The 24461-nt window shown below is 28.9% G+C and overlaps 3 protein-coding genes across 12 annotated transcripts in view; 2 read left to right on the top strand and 1 right to left on the bottom strand.

The window, feature by feature from the left end:
* The window catches only part of LOC145186465 (uncharacterized), a 167846-nt gene that overhangs the window by 37294 nt on the left and 106091 nt on the right, over positions 1–24461 (bottom strand). The gene's annotated exons all lie outside the window — the stretch shown is intronic.
* Positions 4446–14020, top strand: LOC145198217 (membrane-bound acylglycerophosphatidylinositol O-acyltransferase mboat7-like). Of its 5 annotated transcripts, none has more exons than XM_090073425.1 (6): positions 4446–4765; positions 9712–9962; positions 11805–11931; positions 12030–12574; positions 12737–12883; positions 13449–14020. In XM_090073425.1, the coding sequence occupies exons 2-6, from the start codon at positions 9748–9750 to the stop codon at positions 13762–13764; spliced, it is 1350 nt and encodes a 449-aa protein (XP_089929551.1). In that variant the 5' UTR covers positions 4446–4765; positions 9712–9747; the 3' UTR covers positions 13765–14020. The 5 variants fall into 5 exon arrangements, with proteins under 5 accessions (XP_089929551.1, XP_089929552.1, XP_089929549.1 ...); XM_090073423.1 differs by lacking the exon at positions 4446–4765 and adding an exon at positions 9454–9572; XM_090073426.1 differs by lacking the exon at positions 9712–9962 and having other exon boundaries at positions 4451–4765.
* Positions 15260–20504, top strand: LOC145198216 (membrane-bound acylglycerophosphatidylinositol O-acyltransferase mboat7-like). Of its 3 annotated transcripts, none has more exons than XM_090073415.1 (6): positions 15260–15553; positions 15956–16082; positions 18223–18773; positions 19003–19149; positions 19383–19757; positions 20388–20504. In XM_090073415.1, exons 1-5 carry the CDS (start codon positions 15342–15344, stop codon positions 19738–19740), a joined length of 1395 nt encoding a protein of 464 aa, XP_089929541.1. In that variant the 5' UTR covers positions 15260–15341; the 3' UTR covers positions 19741–19757; positions 20388–20504. The 3 variants fall into 3 exon arrangements, with proteins under 3 accessions (XP_089929541.1, XP_089929542.1, XP_089929540.1); XM_090073416.1 differs by lacking the exon at positions 20388–20504 and adding an exon at positions 19872–20011; XM_090073414.1 differs by lacking the exon at positions 20388–20504 and having other exon boundaries at positions 15261–15553; positions 19383–19865.

The raw sequence follows: 24461 nt of genomic DNA, 5'->3' as shown, positions 1-24461 counted from the left end.
TTCATGTGCGCACATTTCACTTTAAATAGATATCTACTAACAAGCAAAGTGAAAACATCATTAGTTATACTGTTACTTATACTGAAGTTTTTCTAAGAAAATAGCCGAAAAGTGTAATTCAAAGCTTGACAGTTTTATCTTACAGTTTTTATTTATTAGGTTTGGTTCGTTTTCAAACCCAAACACGAAGGTTTGTTTTATTTTCTAAATACTTTATTGTCTAAAATAGAACAATTATTTTCAGAGTCAAGAGACCTGTTGATAACATGAAGCGAAACTATCCCAGTGGATGGAAAAAGAAGAAAAAACAGAATGCCAAAGAACAAGAACTACAACGGTTGTCGGGTTCAATACTTAAATTTACTAAAAGGGCACTATCCCAGGCAAACAATGAAGCAGGGCCAGAGGAGGGCCCTGAATCTTTAGAAGGCCCAAGTACAAGCTATGGCAAACAGAATGAACAAACAAGCAATGAAGAACAAGAAAAAGGAGAAGAAGAACGACACAAAAGGCAAGAAGAAAAAGACATAATCAATTCGATACGTTCTGAATCAGACGCAAATTCAGTACACGAATCAGAAGATTTAACATTAAATTATGATGTTGGAAACTGGCCCACTCCAATGCCAAATTATCTCAGAACCGATGTTATAAGACAAGGCAGTGAAATTTACCAGAACTTGGAGGGGCCATTTGATCCAGTTCATAAACCAGGAGAAAATTCAAAGGGTCAAACTAGGCAGCTGACAAAAAGCTGGTTTTACAAGAAGCTTCCACGTGGAGAACAGATTTGAGGAAATGGATGGTCTATTCTCATGAAAGAAAATCACTGTTTTGCTTTTGTTGCAAGTTGTTTGATAAGAACGATAATCCAACGACCAAATCAAGTTTCATCACAGGATTCAATAGTTGGTGGAAATTGAATCCTAAAGTATCAGATCACGAAAACTCTGAATTGCATGTTAACAATTTAGAAAAATGGAAAACACTTGAAGCAAGGCTTCTCCAAAACAAAACCATCGACGCTGTTCACCAAGACGTAATGGAAAGAGAGAAGAAGAAATGAAGAGATATTTTGCATCGTCTCTTAGATATAACACTTTTTTTGGCCAAGCAGAATTTGCCTTTTCGAGGCCACATGGAAGACTTTGCTTCTGAAAACCGTGGTAATTTCTTGGAATTTGTCACCCTCCTTTCAAACTATGACCCTGTTTTAAAGGAGCACAGCATACGGCTTCAGCAATCATTAGAATCAGGATTGATTCCAGTTTCTTATTTATCGCCAGCAGTTCAAAATGAGTTTATATCTCTTTTAGGCGATGCTGCAAAACAAAAATTTATCTGTGAAATCAAGAAAGCTAAGTTCTATGGCATATTGTTTGACAGCACGCCAGATATATCCCACACTGAACAAATGAGTCAAATCATAAGGTATGTGAAAATTGACAGCAGGAACGTGGAAGTGAAAGAATCATTTCTAGGTTTTATTCCTCTAAGTGGGAAAAAGGCAAACTCAATAACACAGGATATTGTTCAATCTCTTGAAAAAGACGGCTTGGATTTAAAGCTTTGTAGAAGCCAAGGATACGATAATGCCACGACAATGTCTGGCATTCATACAGGAGTACAAACCAGAACTAAAGAATTTAATCCAAAAGCAATATTTGTGACTTATGCTAACCATTCGCTTAATTTATGTGGCGTACATAATTTTGGTAGTGTTTCTGTTTGTGTCACATTTTTTGGAACTTTGGAAAGTGTGTACACGTTTTATTCATGTTCAACACATAGATGATGGGTCCTAAAAGAAACCGTTGGAGTGACAGTGAAGAGACTTAATGATACCAGGTGGAGTGCTCATCATGATGCTGTGAAACCAATCTTCAAACATTTCGAAAAGTTGGTTAAGGCTGTGGAAAAGCTTTGTGATGCTTCTGAAAACCTAGATACGAGAGGAGCAGCGGAGGTGTTGATGACAAACATTTGTAATTTCAACTTCCTTTGCTTCTTGCATTTGTGGTACCACATTTTACTCGAGGTGAATCATGCCCAAAAATATCTTCAAATCGAAGGTATTAGCTTGGAATAGTGTGTTGTGAAGCTGAAAAGCTTGAAGACCTTTTTTGTAGAGAGTCGAGAAGTTATGGTCCATAATGCTGTAGAATATGCGACCCAGACTTGTGCTGAAATGGGCATTGATATTGAAAGCAGAAAACGCAAGCGAGTAAAAAAGATGATGGCAGGAGAAACTGCTAAAGATGCAGGTTTAACTCCACAGGAAGAATTGAAGCGTGCTATGTTCGAGTGCATTGACCACTTTCATGTAGAATTAGAAAAACGTTTGACCTCGATGAACACTGTGTATGAAAAGTTTGCTGTTGTACACACAAGCAATCTTTTGAAGGCAACTGATGAAGAAATTGTAACCTATGCCCATCAGTTTTCAGAAACTTTCAATGATGTAGAGGAGGAAGAAATGCTGCCTGAAGTAAAGAGGCTAAGAAGGCATCTGAAGGCTTCTGGCATCAAGTTAGACATTGCAGCTGCATGGACATCCTTGAAAATGTTTCAGTTTATCATCGAAATGGACTTTCGTGAATTGTTGCCAAACGTGACTGAAACTCTTAAACTGTTTCTAACTATATGTGTCCGTGGCTTCTTGTGAGAGGAGTCTCCGCTCTACAATGAGCCAGTCTCGTTTGACGAGCTTGGCCATAATATCAGTAGAAAACGAAATTGCAAAACATGTGAATTTTTGATGAGTTAATCAAAGGATTTGCAGAAGTCAAGGCTCGCAAGAAAGCATTTTAATGTGTTTCTAGAGGTAACTCTTTACTGTAAATCTGTTTTTTTTTACTGTACATTGTACATCATTGTATTATCATTTTAAATAAATAATCAAAACTAATGCTTTAGTCATTTGTGTACATAAATGAATTTCTATAAGTGATAAAATTGTTGATAAAAGCGTTAATGGATATATATATATATATATATATATATATATATATATATATATATATATATATATATATATATATATATATATATATATATATATATATAACATATAAACTGATAGATAATGATAAAGATGGTATTTGCTAATTTTTGTTTATTACAAACGTTTTCAAGAAAGTGGAGAAAGATAGTGTGTTATACATACATTCATTAATGTAGTCTATATATATATAAATGTATATATATATATATATAGGCCCCATTTACTAAGTGCCGCCCTAGGCCCCAAAACATGTTGGTACGCCACTGTATGTAACTTGTATCCTAAAATTAGCTGCCTTCCAAAGTCACACTTTAACAACTCGTTTATATAAAAAAAACTGCAGTATTTTGCTTTAGTAAGTAACAAACTGAAACGCGATAAATACTTGTCGAAAAATGGATCGGTCCATTTAGTACAATCAAGGGTGGTTCATTCAGTATACTCAAAATCCATATGCTTACCATACAATTATAACAATATGTACCTCAGATAATTTTCATTCTACAAAATATATTTCTATAGTAAGAATAATCAGAGTTAACTTCTTAATATATTTTGTAAATTGAAGACTCAAAAGAGTTAAAAATTACATTTGTTAAGAAAATATAGAAAACTTCCATAACAACTGCTTTGCTTGGAATAAAGTCAACCCATACATACTAAAGAAACATTGTGTAAAGATGAATCATTTGTGATGGCTGAAATATATTTACCTGGTCTCTAAGTTCTTATTCTTGAAAAGATCCATTCGGTACCATTTTCTTCATTATACAGATATATATATACATATATATATATATATATATAGATAGATGGAATGGAAATGGGATTAAATTGTAAGCTAGCAAAGCATATATTTCTATATATTTCATCTTGCATTGCTTTTTCTTTGGCACTATAGGGAAGCTTCTCTTTTTCTTAAACTTCCTAAAATTAGAAAAGAAAGCAATAAAAAAAATCCATTTCATCTCTCCTTCGAATTTTCCCTCGAAAGGCCAATCGAAAAACAACTTTAGTTTTATCACTTTTCTTAACTTCAATGCCAATAATCTTTTTACTGAGCTGCTATTACTTATACTACTGTGAAGAGGGAGAACTAGATTAAAAACAACGATCGGAAAAGACCCACACAAGATGACTCGTCCACTCTTCATATAAATAAATGATAAAGCAAAAAGAATTAAGTTAAAAACAACAACTGAGAAAAGACGTAAACGTGAAGACTCGTAAACGATAAAGTGACAATTAGAAAAGTCAAAAACAACTATCAGAAAAGACTTATACACGATGATTCACCGATCTATCACGTAAGTAAACGAAAAAACGGAAAGGAGAAAAGTTAAAAACAACTGAGAAAAGACGTTAACACGAAGATTCATCAACCTGCCATATTAATAAATAAAAAGATATCGCAACGGGAAAACAAGCAAAAACTCTAAAAGTTCAAAAAAAAGCGAGTCTATGAGAGCTGGGAGAAGAGTTTTAAAAGGAGAAGGAAGACGTAATTTTAAGAGAAAGTTTTAAGAAAGTTTTAAGAAGAATTTTAAAAAGAGAGAGAATTATGTGATAAAAAAGGGTACATTGATAGTACAAGCAGTTTTATAATAAGCAGTTGAATAAAAGAAGAAAAGAAGAAGATTTTAAAATTGATTGTTGGAGAATAACCAAAAGATTTAACTAAAGAAGAGATATTTGTAATAAAAGAAGATATAAAAGAAAGAGGAGTGATTGATATAAACAGTATTGAACACTGCAAGAAGCGTAAGAGAATATTATTTGTATTATATAAAAGTTGAAAATACAAGAGTGCTAACCATTACACAATAGAACATTTGTTGAGTTTTATTACATTACAGAATATACTGAAAACGGCGAGTATATGTTTAGCCCTTTTAGATTAAACCTTTCCCTTTCCTAATTAAGCTATCCCCAAACCTCGCCCTTTCCTAACCAAGTACTCCCCAGACCACTAACCTCGTTCCCAACCTCCATATACCTAACCACATAACTATAAATCCAAACCTTCCCCTTACCCTATCCTTTCCCTAAAACACGGCGTAAACAAATATTAATTAAAACAATTAACTATTAAAGACATTAAAAAAAACCCCACTCTCACACCGGAGTTTCCCTACCGAGATTTATGAATTCACTCATTTTTCATAAATCAGTGAACTTCAATTATTAATCATTTTCGAAAAAGTATATTGATTATTTTGAAACAGAATCGAAGGAAAAAGAAAAAAAAAAACATTTTAGAAGAAATCATTTTTATTTAAAAAAAGAAAAAGAAAATTGATTTTTCAAAAAAAAGTGAAATAACATTTTTAATAAACATTTAAAAACATAATAGTTCTAATACTTTACCATTATTTTATTCAAAATCACCGTCTGTATCAAATTGTGTTACACCCAACAATGATGTTTCGCCATTAGAACATTTTGATCTCATTAGAGCATGAAGACAATGACAGGCATGATGAGTATATCGATAAAGTCATAAGTGAAAAGAGAACGGAAAGAGTTTTTAGACGATTTTTAAAATCCACAGCAAAGCAAGAAGCTGAAGCTTCTCTGCTTGGACAGAAAGATGAGAGAAACACTCTCAATTGGTTAGAAAAGTTTACAAGCTCACACAGACCAACAATCGATAAGTCTAGCTTACCTCAATTTAACGGAGGACCAGATGATGACATTATAGAATTTTTCCTCCAATTTAAGAGAACAGCTACCTTTAACAAGTAGGAAAATAACGAACAACTTAGCGTTTTATCGCTTTGCTTAAATAAATCTGCTTCGATATTTTATGAGCCTCTTCCAAACCAAACAAGACAAGATCTACAACTAGTTCAATAAGTTTTTCAGAATGAGTACGAACCAGCGGAACGTATTTGGATTAAGAAAACCCAACTTTGTGGGTTGAAAGAAGAAAAAAGAGGACTTAAACATTTCATAGCAAGTTTAGAGAAGTTGTCACAAGAGATAAAAGTTTTGGAAAAAACCAAAAGAGATCTTTTTACTCTAGGAGTTTATTTTAATTTGAAGAGAAAACTTCTTTTAAGCCAACCAGAAACATTTACACAAGCAGTTAGGTTGTTTCCTTGAAGTCCTAAAAGATTTGACATCTGTGAATGAAAAAATGTGACATCTCTCAAGTTAACCTATAAATGGCATGAGAACTCATATAAAGGAATACAAGCAGATTGTTATATTTACTGAATAATTTTGGCTTTATAACGTATCTTTAATATCTATACTATAACTTCATATAACATATCCATATGCATTAAATAATGAGTATGTGAATGTTATATGAAGAATGATGAAAGATGCACCCCTACTTCTGTTTTATTGACTTTATATTGATTCTTTACATTATTTTGCAAGGGTGAATTCAGGTCCTAACAAACCATCTCTCGATAAATGCATTTTATTTATACTCGTAAACGCACTTCAGGCGCGGATCCAGGATTTTGTAACTGTGGCCAAATTTTATTTTCACGGTTGAAATTTCGATTAAAGATCGATATTTTAATGTTTTTTTGGAGCATTTATTGGTAGAATAAAACGTTGATAACGTATAATAAGAACCGTTGTGGCCATCGCGGAATCTCTAGAGCCAAAATCCGTAAATTGCGGTAGACAAATTTTAATTTTTAGGGATATTCCTGAAGCGAAAAAACCCAAAACTAATGTGATTGCCGTTAAATTAAAACTATATGGCCATTGCTACAATGGCCACATCTTAGATCCGTGCCTGCACTTGACTTAACACTTTCGCTGCCAACTTCGAGTATACTCGTAGTAAGTTGGCGTCATTTATTTGCCAACTACGAGTATACTCGTAGTAAGTTGGCGTCATTTATTTGCCAACTACGAGAATACTCGTAGTAAGCTGGCGTCATGAGCTTGCCAACTACGAGTAAATTCGTAGTTATACCAACTTATTTCAAATAACATTTGTGCATGACTGGCTTTGTCTATTCTTTTTTTTTTTTTTTTCTTAGCTTTACATTTGGTTTCAGAAAATATTACATTCAAGTTTTTATTTAAAAACTCCAGGGAACCTAACAAAAAATGCGGATAAAGACAGAAATAGCTTAAAACAGATAAAAAATAAAACATTGATACTGATTTAACTTTATTTCATGAAAATTCAAGTGTAAAACCTATTTTGTTGAATGATACATTCTGAAACATTCGCCAATACATAACGGAGGTCTATTTTTACAAACAGCACACTCATATCGTGTTTCTTTACGTTTTATTTTAGAACAGACTCGACATGGTTTGGTTGAGAATTTTTTCTTTTCATTCGTTGGTATTGGTATTGAAGTAGTGGTATTGAAGACAAGTATTATTACTGGTGGTTCTAGGCACAATTTCATTCAAACGTTCACTCAATAAATCTCTAAACTTAAGCAAGAAAATTGTGTTATCTACTCCATATTTGCTGTTTAGACAGTAAGCATTAAACAAAATCAAAGAGATGAAGTGCTACTTTTTTATACCATCTAATTGTCTTTCTTAGGCAATCATAATATGATACCATTTGTTCCGCCCTATCTACTCCTGACATACATTGGTTGAAATCTTTAATAATGTTGGGTTTCATTTTCTTCTCTCCTCTCCTGTTTGTCACTTCAATCATTTGCAACGAATGCAAGTTGCTAATCATTAGCACGTCTCTTTTGTCGTTCTATTTAGCAACCACTACACCCACTCTGCTTCTGCTTATAACGTCTCCCTGTTTCAGTTTTGCTTTTGTACACTCTTTTGGATTTGACTTTCGGTCAGTTTTTAAAGTACCACAAATGTATGTTTATTGATTTATCTTCAAACCAGGATCGGCAGTAAATTGAATTTGTTTTACAATATTCGGCTCATCTTTCCATTGGTTTGAATTTTTAGATGGACCACCCATTGTTTCAGCTCTTTTCGGCGGCATTAAAAAAATCTTTTCCAGTAACTGCTAGATGAACGTCTGTTAACTGATTGTCCTCACTTTCTTCAGTGTTATTATCTTCAGAACCTGATTCTGATGCAGTCAAGCTCGAAGATGTAGTAGTATAAGCAGAAAATGAATCCGAATCTTGAATATCACCATCTTCACTATCCTCACAATCTTCCATTATCATACGTGCTGATCTAATTGTGGAATATCTGTGTTGAGCTAATAGGAGATAGATAAATTTATAAATTATCTATTTATAAAAAAGAAATTACTCATCTATAAAACACATTAATTAGTATACTGTGTAAAAAATTCGAAGTACACACTAAAATGTTTTTCAATGTATTAAAAAACATCTTATTGTGTATTTCAATTTTTTTTTCACATTTTTAATAACATACAGTATAATGTAGTTATCAAATATATTTTAGCTTCTAGTCTAAAAAACACAACAACTTAGTATTTAGAAAACAAAATATAAATTACCTTTTTTACTCATGAAAACTGCCAATGTGCATGTGCATGTGTTAAAAAATTGAAACACTATTTATAATAATAATACATCAAATAAGCCACATTACTACACCTTTTCAAGATGTAATTGAGAACTTGAAAGTTGTAATTAAAAAAGTAAGATGTAATTGAGAAATACAACATGTAATTTAGAAGTCGCATATGTAATTAAGAAACACAACATGTAATTAAGAAACTTTAAAATGTAATTGAGAAACCCAACATGTAAATAAGAAATCGCAATATGTAATTTGAAATATATATTATAAACTTTTCTCAATGACAACTTTCATCTTCTAAATTTCATCTTTCGTTTCTTAATTACATCTTCCATGTTCTAAACTACATATTGCGACTTCTAAATTACATGTTGTATTTCTCAATTACATCTTAAGTTTCTTAATTACAACTTTCAAGTTCTCAACTACATTTTGAAAAGGTGTAGTCACCGCAATGAGTTATACTCATTACGGTGTTACGAGTATTTCGGCACTGGAGAAAAAAATTCCTTCTCCATTGCCAAACTACGAGTATACTCGTAGTGCTTTTTTTTTGTCAGTTATATTCAAAATAAAAAATACTATAAAATTTTTTCAGATTAAAAAAATGTTTTTTATTGGAATGTTGATATCTAGCTTTGGCAATGAGAATGAAACCACGCAAAACAGCCTCGGCAAAAAATAATGATTGCAGACATAATGGCTCGGCAAAGAAATAACGCATAGTTTAAAATAGCTCGGGAGCGAACGTGTTAACTCGAAGTATGGCATATATTACGGGGAAATCCGGTTATACGTTTACAGCCACGCGTTTAAAACCATGTGTTTAAAACCATTTTAAAATTATTATCGGGTTTCCCCGTCAACCTTATTGAATTAAACATCGGTCAATTTAAAACTAAAGACAAATCAGAATGATTCCTGTTATAAGTAATTAAAATAGCGATGAAATTTTTGTTTCGCTTAAAGTAAATATTTAGGAAAATGTTCCTCCCCGAGTCTCATTATTACCTAGCTACACACCTCTTACGAACATGTTAATAAACGTGGTCTTTACAAATTATAAATAATATCTTTACAAATTTTGACTACATATCTAAAGGTGTTGTTTTTTTTTTTTGTTTTTTTTTTAAGAATTCGCTTTACGCGTTAAAGGGTTTTGCAGCTTTCAGATGGCTGCACCAGAAAGTAATATTTCCTAAAAATAATTGAAATATTTCATGCAGCTGTATTTTGTTTAGAGTTAAAATATCAGCTCTGCCCTTCTACGTTGTACAATGTCTCCCCTTGATATAACATACCTTCTAATGCTTGTTTTGAGCATACCATATGGGCTCTTGGTAAAAAGAGTTAATAGCACATTTATGAGACAGATCTTATGTCTCTCAGCTGGCCTATTAATTGTTATCCTGTTAGTTGGAGTTAATGGTGCTGTTCATTCTTTTACAACAATAGCTGTTAATTTTATAATTTTGAAAGTTTTTAGTTACAGGTAAATTATTTTCATTTTTTGCACACACACACACACAATATATATATATATATATATATATATATATATATATATATATATATATATATATATATATATATATATATATATATATATATATATATATATATATATATATATATATATACTAGACCTGGTGTTGATGCTGCAATTAAGTACTGACTTTAACTTTAAATGAAATGATTAAAGTATTTGAAAAAAAATACTCATGCAAAATGTTTTTAATATATGGTATTTATAAAAACAAAAAAAATTAAACATAATCATTCTATAAAAAGCTACATTGTTTCTTGTATTTAAATTAAGTTGATATTTATGCTATATGATGTAGATGGGGTAAATAGTATGTATGCAAAAATTATATATATGCATGAATATATAGATTATTATTTTGTGCATTTATTCAGGATATTTATTTTTAAGAATTTTACCGGATATTGTACTTTTATATGCATTTACTTAGAAATTCATGTTGTAACACATGTACTCTATTTATTCAAAAAATATTTACTTATGACAGCAAGTTGATATTGTCAATACAAAGTAAGGAAAACTCTTAACTTAGTGTCATTCAGTATTTTGAATAATTTTGTATCATTATTTTCAAATAATTTGTAAATTATAATTTTTTTAGTTTAAGCATTTTGAGTTTTCAAAAATAAGGGTCTATATGACATTACAGTCAAATAAGCATGGTTGTTTTTTTATGGTTATTAAATTTCATTAGTTAAAAAATCTTGTTAAATTTGAAAGGATTAGACTTTGACCTAAATTTACTTAAATAAAAGAAGTCAGTATTAAGTCATGTTTTAAAATCTAAGATTGCAGCCTGAAAGTTTTTCATTTTTAAAAATGTTGAATATTTAAGTTGTTCAAAGTGTCAGAAAAACAGCTAAAATATAAATTTTTCAAAATTTAATGAAACAACAACAAAAAAATGATTGCAATAATTAACTTGATTTTATAAAGTTTGGCTTTAGAAATAATCCCAAAAATGGTTGTTTTACACTTTTCTCACAATTTAAAGTAAATAAAACCAAATGTAAGCATATATATATATATATATATATATATATATATATATATATATATATATATATATATATATATATATATATATATATATATATATATATATATATATATATATATATATGTTTTAAACATATCAATATAAATAATTAGATGACTGTCCTATAAATAATTAGATGGCTGTCCAGCTGATAAAACAGATGTCACCAACTAATAGATGTCACCAACTGACAACAAATTGTCTTTAAGAGCAAGTAAGAGGACTTGGTAAATCAAATTTTAAAACAGAAATTTTGATTAGAAACAAATCTTTCAAAAGTGTGTTATAAATTTCCAAAGTTAAAAAGTATGTTATAAATTTGCATCAGATTCTTCAGATTCATATTGCTGTGTAACTGCTCATCAATTTGATCATAGTTCAAATATTAAAAATAGATGGAACAAAATTGTATTAGCAATGGAGTTTTTTTTGGAATATGTAAAAGTTTTTTTAAAAAATAGTCTTGAACTAACTTTTTTTTAGAATATTTTAAATAGTAAAATTCTGGATGCACCTTTTTTTTACCAGATTAAATTAGATAAGTTTACTATCATAAGACTTAGGTCAGAGTCAAGATCTTTATCAACTGTATTGTTTATACTAAATATGTAAACATGAGTTATAAACCTATCAATCAGGAAAATAGATATTCAGGATCAGATAATAGCATTTCTGAATATATAAGTTTTGAATAAATATTTTAATGGTGGTAAATATTCTTAAATGGTGAATAAATATTTTATTCCTAGAAACTGTAGCTGGATATCAGTGTTGTTTACATTTTCATATCTGCTGTTCTATCGAACCTGTGAGCAGTTTGGTTTTCCCAAACCTCCTCAGCACTCAAATGCTGTTCAACTTCTTGTTACTGTTCGAGTGTGTGCTTTTTTTTTTATAAAACTTTTAGTGAAGTTGTTCAGCACTTTATTAAAAGTATAAGCTTTAAAGCTTTATAGTCTTATGATTTTTTTTAGATGATTAGTTTGGCATTTGAACTTCATGATGAGTTGATCAGATCTGAGAAAAAGGATGACTCTGTTGTTAAAATAAGAAATGAGTTTAATACTTCAATCTCTATTTTGGACACTTTTGCATATGGCTATTGTTACATAGGATTAATGACTGGCCCTTTTTACACTTATAAAACCTTTAATGATATGTTAAAACAAGATAGTGCAAATATAAACACTCTGGAGCCTGCTATAATGAATCTCAAATTTGCCCCTATTATAGCTGTAGGCTATCTTTATTTAAAGAGTCAATTTCCAACAAGCTATCTAGAAAGTGATGAATGCCTAAAGCACCCATATGGTTCTCTTTATGTTGTATTTGTTTCTATAGTAACTTTCATGTGGTTTCACTGGCGATTTTATGTTGGTTGGCTTTTAGCTGAATCAATGTGCATGTCCTGTGGTTTGGGTGCATATCCCAGAGAATTTGTTTGTAAGCCAGGTGCAGGACCAACAGGAGAAACAGTAAACCCCAAAGAATTGATACACTGTTTTAGAAATAGTTACAAGTTAGTTTTTTTTTTTTTTTAATTTCTGATGTGTATAATTGACTTGTATGCTTATAATTTGTTTTTATTGCTATTTTATAAAAATCATATTAACAGTATTTTTTTTTTTTCTTTGTGAGTGTTATTATTTCTTTAAGATAATTTGTTATTGAATTTTTTTAGTTTTGAAACTATTCGAAATATCAACATACTTGAATTTGAATTTTCAACCTCATTCCAAATGTCATTGAGGAATTGGAATATGACTATACAGTGGTGGATAAGAGAGTATATTTATAAACGTTTGCCATTTAAGTCCCACCCTCTGAAGTAAGTTTTTTCTTGATACAATAAAATTGCAGCAGACTTCTAGTGTGGCCCAAAAATTAAGAAAAATATCTTTACATAGAGTGCAAATGTAACAAATAATATCAAAGTATGATTAATCATGACATATTTTTTTAAAAAAAATATAGTTAAATACAGTCTAAAAATTTTGTTCTAAATTTTGAATTAAAGAATATTAAACTTTTTGTTGCAATTTTAGTAAATTATCTTTATTTGAAAAGGCAACAAAACCTTTCTAGCTTCTTTTTCTTTTCCTGTTGTATTTTTTCTTCCTGTTTAATAAAAACATTCAACATTTCTTGCTTCTATTGAAACTTTATGTTTACATAAGAAAAATCTCTTTAATTGATTTGTTTTTCTGCTTAATGAAATTTGATCATTAGGATATTGCATGATCTTTTGTTCAGTTCCTAAAACAGAAAATTTTTTATGGCTTTCATAAAAAAGAATCAAGTATAAAAAAAAGAAAGAAAAAAAAGTTAATCTTACTGTCTTTATTAATTCAGTTTACTTTTTTTTTGAAAGCTTCTGCGTTGCTTTACTTTAGGGTTGCTGTTTCATTTTTCATTAGTTGCTACTGGCATGGTATCCATAGTGGATATTATTTAACTGGCTTTTGTTATGTTATTGCAATTATGTCTGATGTTCGATTGGACTTGTCAATGAAACCTTACATAAAGACAGCATTCCAACAGCAGTTGTGGTTATTATTCAAAAAAGTTTATACATACTCTTTAGTTGCGTTTGTGTTTGTGCCTTTTCAATTTTTGACTTATGATGTTAGTATAAAGATATGGGAAGCTATGTGTTATTGGGGCCTTTTTTCTATGCTATTTCTCAATGTGGTAGCATCAGTTATTTAAAATAGTTTTTAAAGATTTTTTAACTGCTCAGATTAAAGTTTATTGATGTTCATAGGGGCAGTTCATTTCAATACACATAAAAAATATGCTTAATTGAACTAAAGCTCCAAACTTAGTTATCCTATTTTTATATGTAGTATTAATTTTCTATGCTTTTTTAAATTGTTTTTTGATTGTTGTATCCAAAGTATCTGTATGAAATACACAGTTTAGAATTTTTATAAAATGAGTTTTTATGAAGTTTTTAAAATTTTGAAAGGGTTTTGTTTTAAGTTTTTTTTATGAGCTCATTTTTTCCTTTATGTAACTATTTATGTTTCATATGAATTTTTATATTAAAAATATAATTGTTATATTTTATTTAATAATTATATTATTAAAAATATGTAATTTTTTAACTTTTGCCAACTTTAATTTCTGTTGTAGGACAGTAAACTTGCTAAATAGATTTTAACTTTTCAAGCTCACTTAAAAATTATCTTTTTTTTTTGGATTTAATTTGAACCTGTGCACAAATTAGTTTTTTTTTATAATTAGTAATATTTTTTTAAATATTTGTATTGCAGTTCACTTTTTATTACTGTAAAATTCAGCTTTGAAAATATTACATTTAGTGGATTTTATATGCTTTGTATTCTTGTACCCTAAATATTTATGACCAATATTTTTAACTAATAATCAAACTTTCTTTTTTTTGTAGTTAGACATTTTTTATTTGCATAATTACTGTAAAACTAATACAGTTTTTAGGTTTAGTTTTTAGATGTATTAGGGCTCATTTACTTTCAAACATACAAATCTTTGCACAATAATACATTGTTGTATAAAAGTATGGTTGTATAAAAAAACGTTTTGTTGTATAAAAGTATGGTTTGTTATATAAAAGTACACTTTGTTGTATAAAAGTATGGTTTTTTAAATGATACACAAGTATGTATTGTTTTTTTTTTTAATATTGATGACATTGTTTGAATATCAGCAATTTAAAAAATGATGGCAAGTATTATAAGTATGAGTATTTGAGTTGGTTGATTAGAACTATGCCCAGCTGTTATAAAAATATAAGTATGTTATAAAACAGTAGCATTAAACTGTAGTTATGTATGAGTAAAAAGAATTCTTCTTAACTGGATTTTCCGAGAACTATCTCTACATAACTACAAGTTAAGGTTAACATTTTATATTTAGGTTTACATTTTATACACTATAAATAATAATTCATTAGACCATAAACTAAGAAATTCAACCAGGCATTTAGTTCTTGAGCAAAGAAGACTTTCTTCTTTTCAGATTGGTATTAAACAGACAATTTTATAACTTAACAGCTTGGCATAATCTTAATTAAACAATTCAAATACTTATGCCAATAATACTTGCTACCATATTTAAAGTTCCTGGTATTTAAAGATTGTCATTCGTATTTAAAAAAGTGCTACATACTTGTATATAATTTTAAAAAATCTCCTTTCATTTATTTCTTGTTAGTTTTTTGTTTTTTTTTCTGTTTTTCATTTCATTTTGTTTAAATGTTTTTTAAGTTACCAAAAAAAGGTCAAGTTTACACTGGTAAATAAATAATGTCTTGGATCGATGTAATCTATTTGACTCTTTTACTTCTATGTATTCCTTTTGGACATCTTGTAAAGTTAACAGGAAGCGCCCTCAAAAAGAAGCTTATGTGTCTTGGAGCTGGTCTGTTTATCTTGCTACTTCTTGTTGGTAAAAACAGTTGGCATTCTGTTGTCACCATTTTTGGAAACTATCTTATTCTAAATCAATTGGGGTTTAGGTAGGTACAGATTTTTTTAATTTTCTTAAACCTTTTCTAACTCTATTTTATAAAATCCTTATCCACTTAGGGCTGACTGTCATAAAAATTTTATCAACTTACGGCTGACTATCATAAAAAAGAAAACAATTATGATTAACATGAGCACCTGATTTTTTTGGCTCAATCTGAAAAGCTTTAAATTTATTAATTACATAAATCTAATTTTCTTATTGTTTACATTTTTTTTACTTATATTCATTATATGCATGTGTAAAGATTTTTTTTTTTTATTTTGTTTATATTATTTTTTACTTTTACTGTGCTTTTCTAGGTTTTCAAAAATAATTACCATTGATTGGTAAATCCAGTTAATCTTGAAACTCAACATTAAGCTACATTATATTATACAATTTTATTTAGGTATTGTCGAATTGCATCATTTTTGTTTACCTTTGGATATTTGTTTTTTTTTCGAATATGGTTATATCTTGATTCTTCAAATTCATATGGTCAATCTAATGCTGTTCAGCTGCTTGTCACATTGCGTGTAAATATTTATTTAGCCTTTATCGTATTGTTTTAATTATTTTATCTTTTAATTAAATTTTAGTTTTTTCATTGTTAATTATAGCCAATCAGAGGTTTAAAAAACATTGATGTTAATTTAAAATAACAATTATCGAGCAACAATATCATGTAATAGACCATATTTTGAGGTATATTATCTTTGGCTCCTGATTTCCTACAAAATAGGCAGTATAGTAATTTTTTTACCCCCAAAAAAATACTCCTTGTCATGATAAACTTTGACCTGTTGTTAGAAAAGAGATTCTCTCTAATTCATCACAGGACACTCATATAACATGAAAACTTATCTGAGTGTCCTTTATCATTAGAAACAACAGTATGCATAGCAATAATGTATTTTGCTCTGGCTTTGAAGGGCTTTTCATTTTTAACACTGTACAAACTCTTTTTATTTTACATAATGCATTTGCTGCTGTTGCAATCAAATGCTGTTTTACACATAAATTTTGAGGTATATCTAGTGAGTAAATGTCAATTATATTGTACTCGTTTACTTTCTACTTTTCATATGGTATGAGTTTGATCAATTTACACAATTTTTCAGCTTGTATTGCATTCCATTTCAATTGCAATATATGCCAAAGGTTTTTTATAAAAGATGACTGCTCCTCTTGCATATTCCTGCCAAGTTCTTCCCATAGTAACTCTATCGGATTAAGATCTGCTGATTGTGGTAGCCATTCCATTATTTTTAGTATTTGCTGGCTTTGAAGATCTTCTAAATAAATTTTGCAGATTTTGCTAGTATGTTTCACATCATTATAATGCATGAAAACATACTGATTCAAAAATCTCTCACCAGACAGCAGTAGTTGATGTTCCAAAATGTCTTTATAAGTTTCTTTTGGTCATTATTCCTTCATTTCTGTGTAGGTTTCCCAACATTTTCTGCATCAGTCGATCCTGACAGCAGAAGTGTTAATCTTAACATTATTAAACTGATTGTACACAGACTTGATTTTTTTGGCAGTTTATCTTTTATTCGATATGTAAGTTTTCTTTATTTCTCTATTGTAGTTTACTAGTTTTTTTAGGTCTTCAAGTACATTTTTTACTTGCATTGGTACCAGTTCTTTGTGTTGTTAAAATGTCATTTGTACACAACATCTTGAAATTTTCATTTTTTTGAAATTTGGACTTGTGAATAACCCTCTTTGTCGTAAACAAGAATTCTTTCTCTTTAAGCCATGCTTAACTCTTTTTTTTTTTTTTTTTTTTTTTTTTTTTTTTTTTTTTTTAACCATTATTTTCGCCAACACAAAATTTTAATTAGAAAAAATGAATTTTTAAAAAAATTTTCCTTAACACAAAATGATTCTTAGAAGGTTTATTTATTGTATTTCAAGTAAAGACACTAACAATACTATTTTATCAAAGAAATATATATTTCACTAACTATGATCTTCTAGTTTAATAATCACGTTCACATGTTTATTTTATAAATAAACAAGATAATTCGAACATAATCTAACAGGTTCCTGTTATTTATTGAAATATGCTAAAATGGTCTAAAAAATTACTGGTATATTAGAATAAAGAACAAAAACATAAAGACACTCATTTAAGTCAAGAAAAGAAACAATTTCAATATATTTATATCTTAAAAGGATAAAATCATAACCTGCCTTGAACTTTCTGTTGATAGTACAAATGAATATCTTCAATTAGAACAAGTTACATTTACAATTTAAAAAAAAAACAATTTAAATCATAGGGTACTTTTTTTTAGCCCCTATGCATTTTGGGGCAAAAAACAGGATCACATTCTTTACCACCCTCCATAAAGCTATAAAAATCACCATACCCATCTCCAAGCCATGTGATTAAACATTACACAGAATAAAATAGTAGATAAGGTTTTATATAATTCTTACAAAATAAAAAAATTTTCATTGAAAAATATGTTTAATTTGGTTTCTTGGTTTTCTTATTCATTAAGAAATAAAGTTCTCTGCATTAGAAATCAGCCAAAAGAACATCCTGACCCCTCAAGATGTTATATTTTTTACCTAAATACCCCCTGTTTTTTTGTTTTTTGTTTGCCTCAAATAGCCAGATATACTTTTAAAAAGCATAATTATGTTATAATTTCCTTTTAGATGGTTAGTTATTCATTTGAATATTATGATTATATGACCAAAATCAAAACAGAAGAAAGCATCACTCAAGATGAAAGTCAAAAAAAGATTAAAGTTTCATTGTTTGATATGTTTGTTTATGGGCTCTGCTATATTGGGTTAATGACAGGCCCCTTTTACACTTTTAAAACCTTCCAAGATATGTTATACCAAGATGGTTCAAAAATTTCTACTGTTTGGCCAGCAGTAAAAAACTTGAAACAGATTTTTTTTTTTATTTTGCCTTATTTAATTCTTGTAGAATATTATCCTCTGAGTTACCTAGAAAGTAATGAGTGTTTAAACCATGATTGGGGTATGCTGCATATTATATGGACGCTAGTGCCAATTTTTACATGGTTCCGCTGGAGGTTTTACATTGGTTGGCTATTAGCTGAAAGTATGTGCATAACAAGTGGGTTGGGAGCATATCCATATGAGTGTAAAGCAAAACCAGGTCTGGGTCCTACCTGTCTACAAGTAGAGTTTGATGAAGAAAAATCTGCAAAGGAACACAATGGAGATACTCACAGGTTTTAAAGCTTTTTTTAAGTTAATAAAATTTACAGTTTACTGTTTGTAAGTATGAAATGAGAATAATTTTTGAAGGTGATGTTTTTTTGTTATGTTTTTTTTTTTTTTTTTTTTTTTATTGGTGTTTTTTATTATTGTTAAATTATTTTTTATTGTAAAGCGATAAAATGTGTGTCCTGATCTTTTTTTTTTCATTCAATTTTTTTGTTTTTGAATGTTTTTTTTTAGTTTTGAAACTATACACAATATTTGTATTTATGATGTGGAGTTTGCACCTACAATGAGGGCTGCAATGAAAGTTTGGAATATGACTGTCCAATGGTGGATGGCCAACTATGTTTATCAAAAGCTCTCCATTAAATCATCACAAATAAGGTGTTATTTGAAATCTTGGTACTACAAAATAAATATCAATATGTGACTGGTGTAAATACTATTGAATAACTTATTATGAAATAAAATATTATGAAATATACTTATGAAATAAAAATAATAGTAATTACATTATTAATTTTAATTAATACCTCAAAAAAATCGCTTAATAAATTATTGTAAATAAAATAGAATTGTTTTAATTGAAAACAAGTTGCAAATTTTTTTTTTTTTAGAATGTTTCTGCTGCTATTTGTTAGTGCTTTTTGGCATGGCGTATACCCAGGGTATTACTTAACCTTTTTATCTGTTACATTTGTTGTTGTTGCTGAAACCCGTATGTCAAACTCAATCAAGCCATATTTGACCGACTCTCAAAAATATTATTGGGACTGGATAACTTGGTTTTGTCTATACAGATCGTTTGAGTACTTAGGAGTTGCATTCATGTTGTTAAAAATAGAATCAATCTGGAAAGTGTGGAAGAGAATATACTTCATAGGACATGTCTTCATTTTGCTATTCATTATTCTGCCAGTGTTTATACCAAAGAAAAGAGAATTTCTCGCTGAAAAGACAACAAAGAAAGATTAATGAATAGATATTTTTAGGTATTAATGATAGATTTTACTTAGTTTACTTTTTTGAAGTAAGAATTATGTTTTTAGGTTGTGGGAAATATTGATAGTATTTTGTTACCATTTGGTAATCTTTTTGTTTTTCAGAAATGAACTCTTCGAAAATTTTTTTTTATAAATTTTTTAACCAACATTTTGTAAATTTAAGAAAAATATTTTAAGATGGTTTTATGATGGTTATATTTATATGCAATAATTTTTAAGAAATTTTATTTCCAATATATTTAATTCTAAAATATATACTTCAGAATAGCCAATAAGGAATAAATATTGTTAGAGAATAGTATAACTAAAAATAACTAATTTTAATTATTGTTATAATTAGTAATATAATTATTATAATTATTAATATTGTTGACTATTTAAAAAAAAGATATTGTGAAGTTAGAAAAAAAAAAATTTATATATATAAATGCGTCTCAATGCATCTCAATCTTGTTGTGCACCTCCATTTATTATCCATTTTATTGCTGCTTCCCAAACTCTTAAAAAATATTCATGAAAATTATTCATTAAAATATTCAAAAATTGTAATGCTCTCTGTTTCAAACTTGTTATCCGAGGTAATCTTTCCACCACTTGTCAATACTGCTATTTTTCCAGAGCTGGTAAACGTTTGATGAAAGGTGGATCCAAACTGATCAGTTGGCATGGGAGCAAAATTTGCAAAACTGTTTGAAAAATTTATCAGATGGTCATGGCTGATTTACACAAAAATTGTAAAATGAGTGGGCTCGGTTGATTTTTATTTATTGCAACATTATACAAGCCTACGGGAATGCCATTTTTTTATATCAAGAAATGTGACCAGTCCGTGCTCTTACTAAAATAGCTCCGTTGTCTTTAGAATTATCAATAATTGGTTTTAAAATCCTGCCAAATATGCTTGGTATTACCTATTTAAAAACTAAATAGCTCACTTAAGAATATCTTTCAAATATTAGATGGTCAGCTTGTTTTCGAATGAATCTCCTCAACTATTTAAGTTTCCGTAGAAACAATTTTTCAGAATAAAAATCTCCGCCTTGTGGATATGATGGAAATGAATCTCCGCCTCAGATGTATGGAGAGGTTTAATCATTAACACTTGTAGTAACAAACTCAATCTAACTATTACAGATTTTATTTTTAAGTGTGATTGTATTACAAAAAAAGTTGTGATTGTATTGCAAGAAATTTAATTCTATCCTTTTATTTGACTTATTAATTCTCCTGGGAGTTTTCTTGATTAAATGTTCGGTGTAAATTACTTTTTACACCGAACATTTAATCTTTTTTAATTCTATTTTTTTTTTTTAATTTACCAATCAATAACTGAAGTACTTATTTTTGTCTGTAAACTTTTTCATGACCAAACAATCACTTAATAGCTTTTTATTTTTCTGTTCTAACTTAATTTAACCCCCGTCTAACATGCTTAATTCCATTAAAGCAAGTTTTGATTAACAATTTTTCGTATCCACATAAACATGTCATACAAAAAACCTGTTTTAAGTTCTTAAAGGTTTCAATATTGATAAACTTCATGAAATTTGATTTTACCTTTAAAAGATTGATATAGAAATTCATACTTTATTCATTTATTATTCGTTTAAAAACCTAAAAATCAAACGCCGATGCTTATTCGTGAAAAAAACTGTATTATAACGTATTATTAACAATATTAAGTAGAAAACGTATTATTAATTAACAATAGAAAAATATTTTACATAAGTTGTTACTTCAGTAACAATTTTGTAAATTGTTAGAAATTTTTACTTATATTATTATTGAAATTTTTTAAATTGTAACTTATCTTCTACAAGAGACTTTAGTTCATGTGTTTTTGTATTTCTATGGGTTGGCCCAACTATGATTATTAGTCAACCTCTGAAAGGTCGGTTTCTGTTTCAATTTCTTCAAACTGAGTAAAGATTTGGCTCGGGAAATTAATATATATTATTTAGATTTAATTAACTATTATTATCTCCATTATAGTTATTATCTTTACTATTTATCTCAACTTTGATTTATCTTTAGTATTAAGAATTTTTAATCATTAAATGTTTAAAACCAATTTAAAATTAGAAAAGATGACGGGCAAGTTTCGATCCGAAATCCCTGATTGGGATCACGATATTTTCACTAAACCTTTTTAGGATGCAGAAGCTAAATACAGCATCGAGGAAATATTTTGTAGGACTAAAATACTTCAAGATGTAAGAATTAAAAAGTACAAAAAATAATTCAAATTGACTTTGAACGGGTTTTTGTTACGTCGTTAAATCATTTGATTCAATTTATCCTTAACGTGGTAAAATTTAATGTAGCTTCAATGTGGTAAAGATATTGCCTTACACTTTGATTTTTAGCAGTTAATATAATATGCTGGTAGTTTTTAATTTTACAACTGATTTTAAATATAAGCTGAGTAATATAGAGAGAAACAGCTTTAATACTGCTTGACTCAGTCCTACGAAAACAGTTAAGCTATTAAAAAACAAAATTGTACTATTGGAACGTGTTGAATAATTACTGTTTTAAAACTTTGGTCGTCAAGATCATTAAATTTCCGCAGAATTGATAAAATCATTGGATTGCCGCAAAGTGGTAATTACTTGGGAACAGTAAAATTCTTTACCAATTCCATTTCACCACGAACACTTAAAAACATGGAAATTCTTTGAAAAGTTTCACTTTAAATCTTTTGGCCATCTTTGAAGTATTCATGTCACAAAAAAGTACAAATCGTCAAAAGAAGCTTTCATAACTTTTAAGAAAACTGAAACTTTATCTACTAATTAACAAAACCTTCTTAAAATGTGCTCTTCGGCTCACGTAATTATTTCAATACGGGTCTTGAGGTTAGTATGCCCACAGTTTTGTTTGGGTAGGAAAAGATAAAAGCTTTTAATTTTGTGGATATCCTGAAATTCGTTCACGTTTTCAATGTAAACAATTTGTTAACTTTTTTGTAGTTGATTTCATTTCAACTTATTATTTCTTTTAACTATATTACAAGTAAACTCAATTTTATTGGTGGTTATCATAAAAGAGAATTGCCAATATTCGTTTTTTCAATCATTTAGTTGCATCAAGGTGTTTATACCTGTTTTGTCTGACAAGTTGTATGTACCAGGGCCCATAAATATGTGCTTAAGACACGATTCATGATAATCTCTATGAATTTTTTAACTTCAGAGTAATGCAGAGAGTTAAAGACTAGGTACTAGACAGTAACTTTTTATTCTTTATACGGAACATTTTATTGCTTACACGTTAGATTCGATTGTGACTCCGCTTTTACTTTTATGGGCTGCTTAAGACCCGAGAAGATTAATTTTTTAATGATCACTTTAAGTTAAAAAAAATGCAATGAAACAACTCAAAATTATTTTAATTTATAATTCTATTTTGTAACGCTTAACACTGGTGTCACCAAATTTTTTTCTTTAATTTTCAAATGGTGGATTATTAACATTCGCTTTAGAACTTCTTTAATCCTACAGTCAGTCAATGAGCAAGAAATGCTAAGGGATTGGATTCAACAACGTATATTAAGTCTACAATTTATGAATAATAGTAAGCTCTCATCCAATCAAGTTGTTCAAATTGCTATTCACTAAAACTCATTACAGATCTCTACAGAACTGGAATATTGGGGGATTATGTCTTTAAGTAAAAACTAGTTGAAATTGAGAAGAAATTTTACTTTTAATATCTTTCATTCTATAAAAGGCTGCTATATCCGGCTTTTTTGTTTACTAGAGATGGTACATTAAAGTTTGTGCCGTTGAATGTCACAAGGGTTCTTATTCGCGAAAAATTTTAAATTCCGAAAAATGCTGAAAGCTATCATCAACTTACTTTATTAGTGCTTTGGTGAATACAAATAGAATTTACGGTGCTAAGGTTAAGGTAACTGCTGCTACTCATGAAATAACTGGTAGTAAAGTTTCTAAAGATAGTAGAGGTTAGTAAATCTGACCTCTAATCTTTCACTAATCTAAAGTTTGAATCCTCCTTTATACGGTCTTCCGGGATGGCAATCCGACAACGTGGTAATTGTCACTTATCAAGTAATTCTGAATAACAGTCTTCAAGATCTTTTCTGGACGGCCAGTCACTTACGAGAAGGAATCAAAACTCTAGTACTTAAAAAAATAATTTTTTTATTGATTTTGCTCTGTTTTATTTCCTTGATGTATTATTGTATGACAAAGTCCTAAACATTAACTTAATCACTCTTAAATTTTATTCGCCCGGGTATTGTCATAATTGGTTACTTTAAGTTTTAATTGTAATGCATTTATTTCTAAACAATTGTTAAAGTAAATTGACTTTCTTGACTTTTCGATCATATATATATATATATATATATATATATATATATATATATATATATATATATATATATATATATATATATATATATATATATATATATATATATATATATATATATATATACTGTTAACATAACAATTCATTTATTAGTTAAACTTGTTATTTTAAAAGTTTTTGCAAATTTCGTTTAGTTTACGATTTCGATGGTGGTTTTTATAAAGTCAGTCTAAGCAGTCAATGGCAGTATATCCGGATGTATTGGGAGTTGAGATCCGAAGTTTTTAGTGTAGTTTTTAGTGTAGTGCTCAGACCCACTGTACAGGTGGTATCTTTACAGAAAATTGGCACAGT

This window comes from Hydra viridissima, unplaced genomic scaffold (assembly GCF_058129835.1).
Source record: "Hydra viridissima isolate aposymbiotic clone 2 unplaced genomic scaffold, HvirCarnegie_v1 scaffold_15, whole genome shotgun sequence".
Taxonomy (NCBI): Eukaryota; Metazoa; Cnidaria; class Hydrozoa; order Anthoathecata; family Hydridae; genus Hydra; species Hydra viridissima.
The sequence above is the reverse complement of the archived record's forward strand: the minus strand, read 5'-3'. Positions and strand labels throughout refer to the sequence as shown.

What these genes read in the sequence shown, in the direction of transcription:
- LOC145198217 (XM_090073425.1), top strand. Translation starts at nt 9,748, where the DNA reads ATGTCTCCCCTTGATATAACATACCTTCTAATGCTTGTTTTGAGCATA. An exon ending in AACTTCTTGTTACTGTTCGA is followed by an intron (nt 11,932 to 12,029) that starts GTGTGTGCTTTT and finishes GATTTTTTTTAG; the next exon opens with ATGATTAGTTTGGCATTTGA. An exon ending in TTTAAGTCCCACCCTCTGAA is followed by an intron (nt 12,884 to 13,448) that starts GTAAGTTTTTTC and finishes GCTTTACTTTAG; the next exon opens with GGTTGCTGTTTCATTTTTCA.
- LOC145198216 (XM_090073415.1), top strand. Translation starts at nt 15,342, where the DNA reads ATGTCTTGGATCGATGTAATCTATTTGACTCTTTTACTTCTATGTATT. An exon ending in CACAATGGAGATACTCACAG is followed by an intron (nt 18,774 to 19,002) that starts GTTTTAAAGCTT and finishes GTTTTTTTTTAG; the next exon opens with TTTTGAAACTATACACAATA. An exon ending in ATTAAATCATCACAAATAAG is followed by an intron (nt 19,150 to 19,382) that starts GTGTTATTTGAA and finishes TTTTTTTTTTAG; the next exon opens with AATGTTTCTGCTGCTATTTG.